This window comes from Crocuta crocuta, unplaced genomic scaffold, assembly GCF_008692635.1.
Source record: "Crocuta crocuta isolate KB4526 unplaced genomic scaffold, BGI_CrCroc_1.0 scaffold89, whole genome shotgun sequence".
NCBI classification, from domain to species: Eukaryota; Metazoa; Chordata; class Mammalia; order Carnivora; family Hyaenidae; genus Crocuta; species Crocuta crocuta.
The window spans coordinates 766,525-779,337 of NW_027551559.1; the positions used below are offsets into that span (position 1 = coordinate 766,525).

Genomic DNA, 12,813 nt, shown 5'->3' on the forward strand with positions numbered 1-12,813 from the left:
CAGTCGGTTAAGCGTCCGACTTTGGCCCAGGCCATGATCTAATGGTTTGTGAGTGTGAGCCCCGTGTCTGGCTCTGTGCTCACAGCTTGGAGCCTGGAGTCTGCTTCAGATTCCGTCTCCATCTCTCTCTGCCCTCCCTCACTTGCACTCTGTCTCTCTCTCGAAAACATAAAAAAAAAGAAAAATACTGTCAGACAAAACATAGATGTTTGATGTAAGCACATTACTCACTTGCTGCTCGATAGTTCTTTTGCTCATGCCGGATGCTAAATGAAATGCTGATGTTCAACTGAGAGACTTTATTATCACTTTCCTCCTCTTCATTGTCTTTTGATTCCTTCTTATGCCTGGACTGGAGGTGATTTACACTGGATGCTCGTGGATGTCCTTTCAGAGTGTTTGTCTTTGTTTTGAAGCTCAGAGGTGGAAAATCATAAAACATGACCAATTCCTCGAGACGCTTGTGGCTCAGGCAGTGACTTTGCACCTTCTGTCTTCTCAGACTGCCAGCACCCCACTCCCTTTCTAGCGAAGACCGCCTTTCCTGTCCTGTGGGGAAGGTGCTGTCACAGGAGGGGCTGTGCTCTCACTCCCAGCTCTTGTGCAGTCCACTCTCCAGATGCATGGCCTGTGCTGCCCAAATCACCGCCAGCAATTTCCTCTCTGGGACAGCATCAGTTTTCACTCCCAGGTGGATTATTCTCATCAACTTGCAAATATGCTGTCATTGGTACCAGAAAGAAACACCTGCTGTGAAGCCTCAGGGTTTCTTCCTATTCCTGTGCTCTCTCATCAGAACTCCTTGCAAGCACCTATTTCTCTTTGCCTATTTTATGTTGAATTCACTCCACTTAGGCTCTTGGTATTAGCTTCCTATTGATCCCGTGACAGGTAACTACAGATTTAGAAGGTGAAACAACACAATGATTTTATAGTCTGTGTGGCAGAAGTCTGACGCTCGTCAGCATGGCTGACTTCCTCCTAGAGCCTGAGAGGAAGAAGAATGCACTTCCTGTGCTTGCAGGATGTTGGCAAAATTCCTTTCTTGGCGGTGGAGGACGCGAGGCCCGGTGTTCCTGCGGACTGTCAGCCGAAGGCCGATCCCTGCACTTTTCCTTGGTCCATCCTCACAGCCAGCAGCGATGGGTTGAGACCGTTTCATGCATCAACCCTCTCCTCTGTCTTCGGTCCTGTGTCTGACCTCGTCTTCTGCCTCCCTTCTCTCCTCTGAAGGACTTGTGAGACTAGATTGGTCCCAGCACGTAATCCAGGGTTTTCTCCCATCATGAGACCTTGGGCGTTATAGCCTCAAAGCCCCGTTAGTCATTCGAGGTAACCTGTTCACAGGTTCCAGGGATTCGAATGTGGAGCTGCCCCTCATACTCTCTCTCTTCTCTGGAAGCTACTGTGCAGACATTCATGTTGCTACGTGCACTAGTCATTTCTTGTTCTTGTCTTTCCTGACCCGTGAGGGAGCTCAGGTGTGCACAGGTGAGCACTTTCTCCTTTTTGATCCACTGTCTTCACCAGGCTCCCAAGACACCACAGTCTCCTGGCTCTGTACTGTTCCAGCTGTCCCTTCCTATCCGTGTTCTGGATCCCCTTCACCTTCCTGATCTCAACCCAGAATGTGCCAGGAGCCTTGTTCCCCTCCGCCCAGTGCTCAGCTGATCTGTCAGCGTCATCCAGATGTCTCCCCGGTCTGCACCCAGCCAGGGCATCTCCCCTGGATTCCAGACACATATGTCCACTTACCTGCACCACGTGTCTGCCCGCATGCTTGCGGGGAATTCACACTTCACAAGTTTGATCTCCCCCCACAAATGCACCCTCCTGTAGTCTTCCTCATCTTAGCAAATGGCAGTTCCATCCTTGGGTCACTGAAGCCCAAATCCTTGGAGCATCCTTGATGCCTTCCTTTTTCTCTTGCTTTATCATCCCCTCTATCATCAAGTTTGCTCAGCACCCGTTCCCAGAGTTCATCTGGGATGTGACCACTTTTCACACGTTTGCTGTTATCATGCTGCTCCAAACCACTGTAATCTCTAGCCTGGATTTTCGCAATAGTATTTTAACTGGTCTCCCTGCTTCTGCCATTCCCCTCCCTCCCTTATAGTCTATTCTCAGTTCAGACACTAGAAGTCATATTCTGTCATCTCTTTGCCTCAGTCCTGCCACTTTCTATCTCACCCAGAATAAAGTGGCTTTAAGTGGCGTGGCATGATGTGGCCCCAGCTATTTTTCTGTTTCTTCTTCCTCATTCGTCTCCAGCCACTTGCCCGTTGGCTGTTCCTTGTACAGCACACTGTTGCCTCAGGGCCCTTGCACTTACCGTTCCCTTGACTTAGAACTCTTTTCCCCTTCACTACTGGCATGGCTTGCATCTTCACCTTCAGGGCTCTGTTCGAATGTGACCTCAGAGGGGACTTGAGACCCACCACATGAGGCAGAGACCCCCACACTCCCTAGCCCTCCTGACCAGCTTCATTGTTTCTGTTCCCTATTTTTAAATAATGTTTCCTTCCTTTAGGATGTCAGCTAAAGAGCTGGCATGGACTTCCTGTGACTTCTTTACTGCTCCTAGAAGAGTGCTGTCCCGTTACAGGTGCTAAGTAAGCATTTCCAGAATGAATGAAAGAAATGTTAATTTCAGAAAGATTTTATCACAAAGATGAAAAATTTAAATTGTGCAGAAGGACATAAAGTCGAAAGTGTGAGAGTAATTTTTTCTTAAAAAAACACTTCACAGTTTATTTTCTCTCCTAGAAATTTCAAAACCTGGCATGTCAAAATTCTCTTTAATTTTTACATGTAGGTATCAGGTTCTACAAACTTCTCTGCATCTTAATTCTTCCACTGTATTCATTGTCTTGTAGATCTTGCTATGTCAAAAATCTTGAGAACTTAACATTTTTTAAAATGTTTATTTATTTTTGAGAGAGAAAGAGACAGAGAGAACACGTGAGCAGGGGGCAGAGAGAGAGAAGTCACAGAATCTGAAGCAGATTCCAGGCTCTGAGCTTTCCGCACAGAGCCTGACACAGGGTTTGAACTCATGGACTGCGAGATCATGACCTAAGCCAAGGTTGGTCAGTTAACCGACTGAGCCACCCAGGTGCCCTGGAGAACTTGAGAACTTGAAAAGTAAGAAGCATAGTAGGGGTCTGTAAGTATACAATTGGAAGTGATTCCAGGGTTTGTTTCTTTGTTTCAGCCTGTCTTCCCTAAAACGTTCATTTGCCTATTTTTCTTTAACTATCTTGATTATGGGAGAAGTGAGTTACTTTTTTTTTTTTTTTGCTGGTCACTGAGATTCCACTATAAGATTTACTGCCACTTTTCAGGAGAATTACTCACTAAAGTTAATCCTTACAAAAATCAAAGGCCAGAGACATTGACATCTTGTCAGTGTTTTTCTGACTGCCCCATGGAAAGTCAACAATGTTGGTGGTGATAGTCTCTGGGAAGCTCCAAATCATNATGATAAAAGAGTTATTCTAATTCACTAAAAACATATAGTGCCTTTCTCTGAAAGCTCATGGTGTTTTTCAGGGCCATTCCTTCCTTCCTCTATGGGCACAAGCAAAGAAGATGGGAATCATTCTTACTGCACTGTCCCTCAGGCAGAGGGCAGCAGAAATTGAAGGCTGGTAGAAGCTTCTCATCTGCTTGATAAGAAATGTAGATGGGTCTAAACAGAACAACATATGCCTTCCTATAAAGTATTCTCACAGCTTCCTGAGTCCTACTTGTGTGTTGACTACTGGACTTGGTCCTCAATAACTGCATAGTCTTGGCCCAGACACCTAACCTCTCTGATTCCCTCCTTTGGGAATCACTGTGTAGACTAGATGTGACAGATGTAGGTACTGAGGGCCTGGCACTCAGTAAATGTTAGTCATTATGATTGTTGCTATGACTGTGATCGTTCTCCAACATCAGTAACACATTCTTTATCAATGTTTCCTTTTTTTTTTTTTTTTTTTGAGAGAGAGAGAGAGAGCATGAGAGTGACAGTGTGAGTGGAATGGGGCAGAAGGAGAGGGAGAGAGAGAATCTTAATCAGGTTCCATGCCCAGCACAGAGCCCTATGTGAGGCTTGAGCTCATGACCCGGAGATCGTGATCTGAGCCGAAATCAAGAGTTGGATGCCTAACCGACTAAGCCACCCAGGTGCCCCTCAATGTTTCCTCTTGTTCCTCCCTAAGCTTGTCCTATAATCAGAGTCTATAACTAAACAAGAAAAGAAACAAGGAAAAATATGTTCCTGATATCTGTACCATCATTACCTTAGGAAGTTTTTCAGCATTTTAGAATCAATACTGCTTAAGAATAGGAGTCAAAAGCAATTCTGGTTTCCATGTGATGAAATGCATGTTGGTGACAGATTTGGTAAATTGCATACCATAATAAGACCCAGGTCATGAGGTTGGTCACTGTTGGTTTAGCATGGTGGTCACATTCCGCATCTCTTTCTTTCTCTCTCTGTCTCTTTTTCTAAACCTCTTGGTGTGATAGAAAGGAATTCTATTTTTTTATTTTTACTTTATTATTTTTTAATTAGGCCACATGCCCAACTTGGCGTTTGAACTTAAAACCCTGAGATTTAGAGTCTCATGTTCTACCTACTGAGCCAGCTGCCCCCCACCCCCACCCCCATTCTGCAAGTCTAATTCCAGTAGCTATTGGGATCGGAGGAGCCAGATAGGAGTGTATGACTGGACTGGCACAAACCATTTGTTTAACAAATGTTCATAGAATACTAGGTGCCAGGGTTTAAGGCAAGTATTTGAAAGTACAAATGTGAACTTGACCCAGTTCCTGAGACCAGAGACTTTACAGTAGTCTAGTGGAGAGACAGAAAACTGCAGGACAGGCCACTAAATCACATTAGAGTCCACATCGTGTTCCCGAGTGATCACATTTTTGAAATCAGCAAAGAGACTGGAAAGGAAAGCAGGAAAGAAGGGGAGAGAAGTGCACATGCATGTAGAATACCCGAGATGGTCAAGTAAACATGAACATGAAGATTTTCTGGCAGATGCAGGCTTGTCTCTGAAAGGCAGATCCTACAGGAGCCTGGATGCCAACATAGCAGGTGGACGGAAGCCCCACCCCACTGAAGAAGTAAGGGATAAAGGACCTGGCTCGCTCATTCATTTTTCACATAAATAGGATGACTTCTTTTAGGCAGCCTCACAACTTACTACTGCTTCAGTTCAGATATAAACCCAACGATCCCAGTTATAAAGAGGGTTTGCAAGACAGAGTAGTTGGGTGGCCAGAGTTCCCAGAGATTTATTCCTTACCCTGGCAAGGTGGACATGTTCTAGAGCCAGGCAGCTGAGGGCTGGCTGCCAGATAAGTAGGCTTGGGTCTCGGCTCTGCTACCGAGAGAAATATTTCCATCTCTGTGAGCCTTTCTCCTGATCTGCAAAATGGGAAAAACAATAGTAGCTTCCCTGCAGGATTCTCTGGGCTTAAGTGAGATAATGTAGGTGGAGCACATCATGTTAGCCATTATTAGAGACTACTCTACAAGGGATAATGAAAGTGCAAGACAGGAAATAAAACTTTGAATTAAAAGACAAAATCAGAGTGAGCTTGGGTGTCCTCCTGTGTGGCCTTCTCCATATCCAGGCTCCATATACATTCAGGGCTAAGTCATTTACTTGCCTTTTTAAGAACCTACTTCCAGTGAAATACAGACCTTAGAGGAACTCTGGTGGGTGTGCTTGCTGTTTCCTCCCACCTTTCACACTGGACAATCACTTTATTTCCTTTGAAAATGTTTTCAAGTCCAAATGAATGCTTTATAGAGTTCAGATGTAGGAAAGCCCTAAACTTGATCACTTTGTAGATTACCTCCTTTGACAACCCAGGGTGATGCTGGGAAATTGAGTGATTCGTTAGTGAGTTATCAGGTTATTTTTTTGCTTCCCAGGCACTCTTGTATTTCCTCATTGGAATTTTTTATTTGTTAATATCATGCAGTGAGAGACAGTAGAAGGTATGTGCAGGTGTAGTAGAAACTCCCAGAAATAGATGGAAGTTGAGATTATTTAGCAATGTGTAATTTAAATTTCATGTGATCATTTGTATCCAAGTTCATCAAATTATTGACTCTTAGAGTCCCAAAAGGGGACTAATCTAATGGTTCCCAATCTGTTTCATAGAACACTATTCTTTAGATGTTGGTAGGTTTCTGTGAAAAAAGTTGCCATTAATAAGTTTTGGAAGTGCTGTGTACTATTTTTCATACTTGGAGAATCTCACTACACATTATCATGAGAAAGCCCATTGAACCTTTTTAAGAGTTTTCAAACTGATTTGACCATAGGCCACCCCCTCTTGTTTCTCTAACACATGTTAATATCCATAAGGAATGTGTATATTAGGGTATGGTTTTGGAAAAGCTATGTAGGGACAATGGCTTAAATTTTCCATTTTTAAGTCTTATGTGGGTTTCATTTTACTGTGACATCCCAAAGTGTCGTCTAGGTGCAGGGGGTATGGTTCTAGTGATGTCTGTCTTCTTCCAGGTGTTATATCACGCTGGCTCAAGCTCTGGGAATGAGCATGGGAGGAGCTCCCACTGGGCCCGCGGGAACGGGCAAAACAGAAACTACGAAAGATATGGGTCGGTGTCTGGGGAAGTACGTAGTGGTTTTCAATTGTTCTGACCAGATGGACTTCCGAGGACTTGGACGGATTTTTAAAGGTGAGGGTTATATTTTGTATTGGATGAGACATTTAAAGATAAGGTGGAATATCCAGTTAAGATTATTTTTCAACAACTGCCTATGTATTTCAGTGTCATTTTTCAACTTTGTACAACTTTTTGGAAAATCTGAATCTTAACTGTTGCTGTGTGCATCACATGTCAACATCACTTGCCATCGTAATGTTTCTTTATCCGTGCAGGTTGGCTGTTGACAGATAGAGTGCCACATTGTAAGTTATTTTGGGGCCACTTTATGCATGATCTATTTGTTCAAGTTTATTTTTGAACAGACTTATCTCTGGCTTGTCTTGGCAGCTGCAAAATGCCCTTTTCCTTGGCTTTCTGAAATTATATACTAATTGGATTTTCTATTTAATTTCCCTTCGAAGGACTAGCACAGTCTGGATCCTGGGGTTGTTTTGATGAATTTAACCGTATCGATTTACCAGTTCTGTCAGTGGCAGCCCAGCAAATTTCCATTATTCTGACATGTAAAAAGGAACGCAAGAAGTCTTTTATTTTTACCGATGGAGATAATGTGACTATGAACCCTGAATTCGGACTTTTCCTGACCATGGTAAGGAACCATAGGAAGAGCTGCTGAATTTCAGCCTTGATCTCACACCTTTCATGCATTTCCCTCGTCTTAGGTCCCTTATTTTTGATGAATGGAAGTTGGAATGGTAATTTGAACTCCTGTGTGAAAGCCTTTGGTGTTAAACAAAGCTCATGTTAATAACCTGTGATATAGTCTCTCCAGTTAAAAGAAGAGTGAGATATGTAAATGAGTTCTCTGGTTGTCAGTCCAGATTTGTTGTGTGGACGTAATAAGTCTTTGAGTGCCGTGCTGATGTGTGTGTTGCCCCGTGACCATGTCATTCATCGTGGGGTCATATTTTCTGTACAGAATCCTGGCTATGCAGGACGGCAGGAGCTTCCTGAAAACTTGAAGATTAACTTCCGCTCGGTGGCCATGATGGTGCCTGACCGACAGATTATCATCAGGGTGAAGTTGGCTAGTTGCGGCTTCATTGACAACATCATTTTGGCCAGGAAGTTTTTCACTCTCTACAAGCTGTGTGAGGAGCAGCTTTCTAAGCAGGTGTGACATTCTGAAAGTCTCTCTGGACTTATGCATACTTATTCTATTCAGTGAGATTTGCTCATTTTGAAAAATTGTAGACGGGGGTTGTTGACAGATTACCTTACAGATACAGAGTTCAAAGTTGTATTGTTATGAAGTTAATTTTATTTGCACAATTTATTTCTTAATAGTTTATTGTCAAGCTGGTTTCCATATAACATCCAGTGCTTGTCCCCACAAGTGCTCTCCTCCATGTTCATCACCCCCCCTTCCCCTCCCGGACACCCCCATCAGTCCTCAGTTTGTTCTCAGCGTTCAAGAGTCTCTCATGGTTTGCCTCTCTCCCTCTCCCCCACTGTTTCCCCCCCTTNGTTTTTTTGGGTGTGGGGTTTGGTGAGTTCCTTATGGATTTTGGATACTAGCCTTTTATCCAATATGTCATTTGCAACTATCTTTTCCCATTCTGTTGGTTGTCTGTTAGTTTTATGGATTGTTTCCTTTGCCGTGCAGAATATTTTAATCTTGATGAGGTCCCAGTAGTTCATTTTTGCTCTTGATTCCCTTGCCTTTGAGGATGTGTCAAGTAAGAAATTGCTGCTATTGAAGTCAAGGAGGTTGTTTCCTGCTTTCTCCTATAGGGGTCTGATGGTTTCCTGTCTCACGTTCAAGTCCTTTATCCATTTTGAGTTTATTTTTGTATATGGTGTGAGAAAGTGGTCTAGTTTCATTCCTCTGCATGTTGCTGTCCAGTTCTCCCAGTACCATCTGTTAAAGAGGCTGTCTGTTTTCCATTGGATACTCTTTTCTGCTTTGTCAAAGATTAGTTNTATGGCTCGTCACCCGAAACACGAACTCACAGGCAAATTTCCCAGTTCTTAGTTCTTTGCCTTCCTTCTTGAGTCCCAGCCTGCCAGGAGCGCGGACGCCCGGTGTCCGCGCGGCTCTTTCAGGGGCCCCAGCCGCCCGGGAGCTACAATGGTGGCAGGCGCGTCGCTGCTCTGAAGTCCAGCAGCCAGGAGCCCGCACAAAGCAGCAGTTTGTGTGCTCAGCCCCCCCCATCCCCCCCAGGACCTGTTGGTGTGAGGGGACCTGGCGTGCAGGTATTTGGCAAGTAAGGTCTTTCTATGCACCGAGCGGAGGTTTTTCCCCCACGAGCAGAGGTTTTTCTGTCTCGGACTCTCTCCTTTTCCCCTCTCACTCCCCGTAGAGGGTAGAGGGGGATCGCCTCCCACCCTGGAGTCTCCGATCCCGGCCCGATTTTATCTTCCCCGGTTCGCACTCACATTAGAAGGCTCTCTCAGTGGATTCTGCGTCTTTTTTTCTCCCAATCTCTCAGGTTTTGTAAGGTTTCCAATGGCTTCAGATCTTTTCTGTGTGATGTATGGGCGCGAGTGCAAGTATGGAGCTCCTTACTTCTCTGCCATCTTGCCCCCTTCTCTTACATGTCACCTTTTAAGTTAAACATTTAAAGTACATTTTGATAAATGAGTCTTTATTCTAAAGTTGCTCCTAAGACATATATTCAAGGATATATTAATATAAAGGTATTCCATTTCCAAAGGCAAATGCAGAGGTTTCTTATTACCTTGGGATAGCATTTTGAATATTCAACCTGCTTTTTGTCTTTGTGTATATATATATTTTTTTATGCAATGTATATATATTTAAAAATGTATTATTTTAAGTAAACTCCATACTACACATGGGGCTCAAACTCATAACGTTGAGATCTAGAGTTACATGCTCCACTGACTGGGCCTCCAGGCACTCCCGCAATATATTTTTTATTGTGGTAAAATACATAACATAAAATTTACCATTTTCACCATTTTTAAGTGTACTCTTCAGTGGCATTAAGTACATTCACATTATTGTGCAAAACATCATCACCATCTATCTTCAGAACTTTTCTCACCTTCCCAAACTGAAACTCTATACCCACTAATAGTAGCTATCTTTTCTCACCCCTGCCCTTCAGTGTCCATGCTTATTTTGAGTACAATGGAAAGTCCAGATTGCTGTTGATGTTGCTCAGTGTGGGCTTTGGTTACGTTTTCAGGTTGAAGAAGCTGGTTTAATTAACCATCCTCCATGGAAACTGAAAGTCATCCAGCTGTTTGAGACGCAGAGAGTGCGGCATGGAATGATGACCCTGGGGCCTAGTGGGGCGGGGAAGACCACCTGTATCCACACCTTGATGAAAGCCATGACAGGTAAGGGATTGGTCAAGTTGCATTGCTCTGGGCAACACATTTAAATAGCTGTGACACATTGGAATGCTCCAAGAGGGACATGCTTTACTGATTATTGGGTACATTTTAGAGATAGTGTGTTATAATAATGAACTAGAAGGAAAAATTCTTTCCAGCTTTATTGAGATATAATTGACATGTAGCATTGTGTAAGTTTAATGAGTACAGTGTATTGATTTGAAGCACTTGTATGTTGCAAAACAAGTACCTCCATTAGCTCTGACCCCCATCTTGCCACATAGTTACTTACCATTTCTTTTTTATGGTGAGAACATTTAAGATCTAATCACCCAGCAATATTCAATTATATGGTATAGTGTAATTAGCTATGATCACTATACTATCTGTATATTAGGCTATAATGTAACTTAGATCCCCATACTTGTTAATCTTTTAACTGGAAGTCTGTACCCTTTGTCCAAAATCTCCCCATTTCCCTACACCTCTACCCCTGGTAACCACCATTCTACAATCTGCTTTTCAGAGTTTGACTGTTTTTTAGATTCCATATATAAATGATGCCATACAGGATTTATCTCTCCCTGTGTGACTTACTTCATTCAGCATGATATTCTCAAGGTTCATCCATGTCATCCTGTCATTGCAAATGGTAGGATGTCCTTCTTGCTTATGGCTGAATTAGATAGATAGATAGATAGATAGATAGATAGATAGATAGATGCCACACTTCCTCAATTAATTCGTCTATCAATGGACATTTGAATTGTTTCCATATCTTGGCTTCTATGAATAATGCTGTAGGAAAACAAATTTTAAACAGTGACTTTATGTACTATATTATGTGTTTTACTTATGTTATGCCATTTAATTTTCACCATGATCTTGAGATGTGACTTTGACCATCATCATTTTGTACAAAAAAGTCAAGCGTCAAGTTCAGAAATGCTACAGGTTGTGAAGACGGTAAGATCAGGGTCCACTAACGAAAACCCAGACCTTTCCCATTATAACATAGCACTTCCCAATAATTACTCAATACAATGTGCTACCTTCCAGTAAATAAAAAAATAACACCTAACATCATCCTCATCATAAACTAATTTCCCACCAAGAATCAGATATATTTCTGGTGAAGTTCAAGAAATGCATTAAATTTCCAGACCTCCCTAAGCCTATATCTAAGTCCATACCTAGCCCAAGGTCATCTAAAGATTACGGGCATTGCCACATTTGTGATTATTCTTATATTTTCTGATTGGACATTGATGTTTCTCATACTAAAAGTACTGTGTAGGCAGCTCTTAGCCATGGCAGATTTGAGTTTCGAAATTTCACAGAACATTAGCTGTTGGAATGCATCCCACATGGTCCCACAGGGAAAAGATGCCTGGTTGGGTTTCCAGTCAGCTCTTGAAACCCCAATGCACTGATGTTGAGTTGTGGTTGTGGAGACTGTTCTATGTTGGATGTAGGGTCCTGCACATGCTGGATTTGGTCTCGGTGTCCTCCGCTCAGGGGCAAAGTGAGTTCTGTACATCAAGACTCCAGCAGGGAGTCTTCACACTGAGACAGAATTGTGCTCTCAGCTCTCACTTACTTTTGCCAAAACTGAGAGCTCACACCTGCAAGACTTATCATGTGGTTTTCATGTGCTGTTGAGACTCTGTTTGGGGATTTTTATATGGCTTTAAAATGATGTGTTCTCTCAAATTATGCTTAGTAATACTTTTGTTGATGTTGTGTAGGTGCCTTCATTTAACAATAAACTACAAATGCACCTGGTAAAATGAGCTGAACAAAATGAGTACTAAATATTAAACAATAGTGATACATTATGTATAATATGTCTAAATTATGTAATCCATATGGCATCACTGGTTTTGGAGAAGTTCTTTGCAAAGATGAATTAATCATTAGGTTATTTGCTGTTGATTAACCTGTTCTTGGTTTTATTTATTTTTTATTTTTTCCCTTCTTTTGCTATTTATTTATTTATTTATTATTTATTTATTACAAATAGTTTATTGTCAAGTTGGTTTCCATATAACACCCAGTGCTCATCCCCACAAGTGCCCTCCTCCATGCTCATCTCCCCCCCACTTGTGCTTGGTTTTAATATGTAGGGCAAACATTTGTTACCTTAAGCAATACATTGTTTCTTGCTGAAAACATTGATTACTCCAAAGATTGAGAAGGTAATTGCATTGAACTTATACTAGACCCGTGTATATTTGTTTCCTTATTGATCATGTATTTATTTATCAAATGCCTTTGATGTTCTGTATATGAGGTGCTGCTAGGTTCTGTAGCAGATGTGGGGATGTAGGCATGAAAACCAAAGGCCATGTCTTCAAGGAGCGGAGTAACCCAAATAGTTATAAGTCAATGTGGAATTGCTATGAGAAAGTTTGGACAGTTATGCTGTGAGAAGGCAAAGGGGATCAGAAGCCTTTCTAAGGAATTATAGGAAGGCTTACAGAGCATGTACTACTTCAGCTGAAGATTGAGGGTTGAGTAGCAGATGAATGTAAGGCATTCTTAGCAGAACGAAGAGCCTGTGCAGGTAGGAGAGCCTGCAAAGAGCATGGCATGCCCAGAAAGTGCTTTGGTAGGGACAAAATGTGATTTATGTGTGGGGTGGGAGTGGGGAAGATGAGGACGTATAGCACATGCTGCTGGTGCCCATCGCTATATCCCTTTGGCCCTTCCCTGGTACAGGTGCAGCTGTTGGTCAGTTTTTCCCACAAATGCCAGGGGTGTCTCCCACTTTTTCAACATTATGATTTTCCTAG

General features: G+C 42.6%; 1 protein-coding gene across 1 annotated transcript in view; it reads left to right on the forward strand.

Moving 5' to 3' along the window:
* The window catches only part of DNAH5 (dynein axonemal heavy chain 5), a 252,750-nt gene that overhangs the window by 128,120 nt on the left and 111,817 nt on the right, over positions 1-12,813 (forward strand). The window contains 4 exon segments of the mRNA XM_077749426.1: positions 6,543-6,721; positions 7,114-7,301; positions 7,632-8,048; positions 9,868-10,021. Coding sequence (XP_077605552.1) covers positions 6,543-6,721; positions 7,114-7,301; positions 7,632-8,048; positions 9,868-10,021 — 938 coding nt within the window.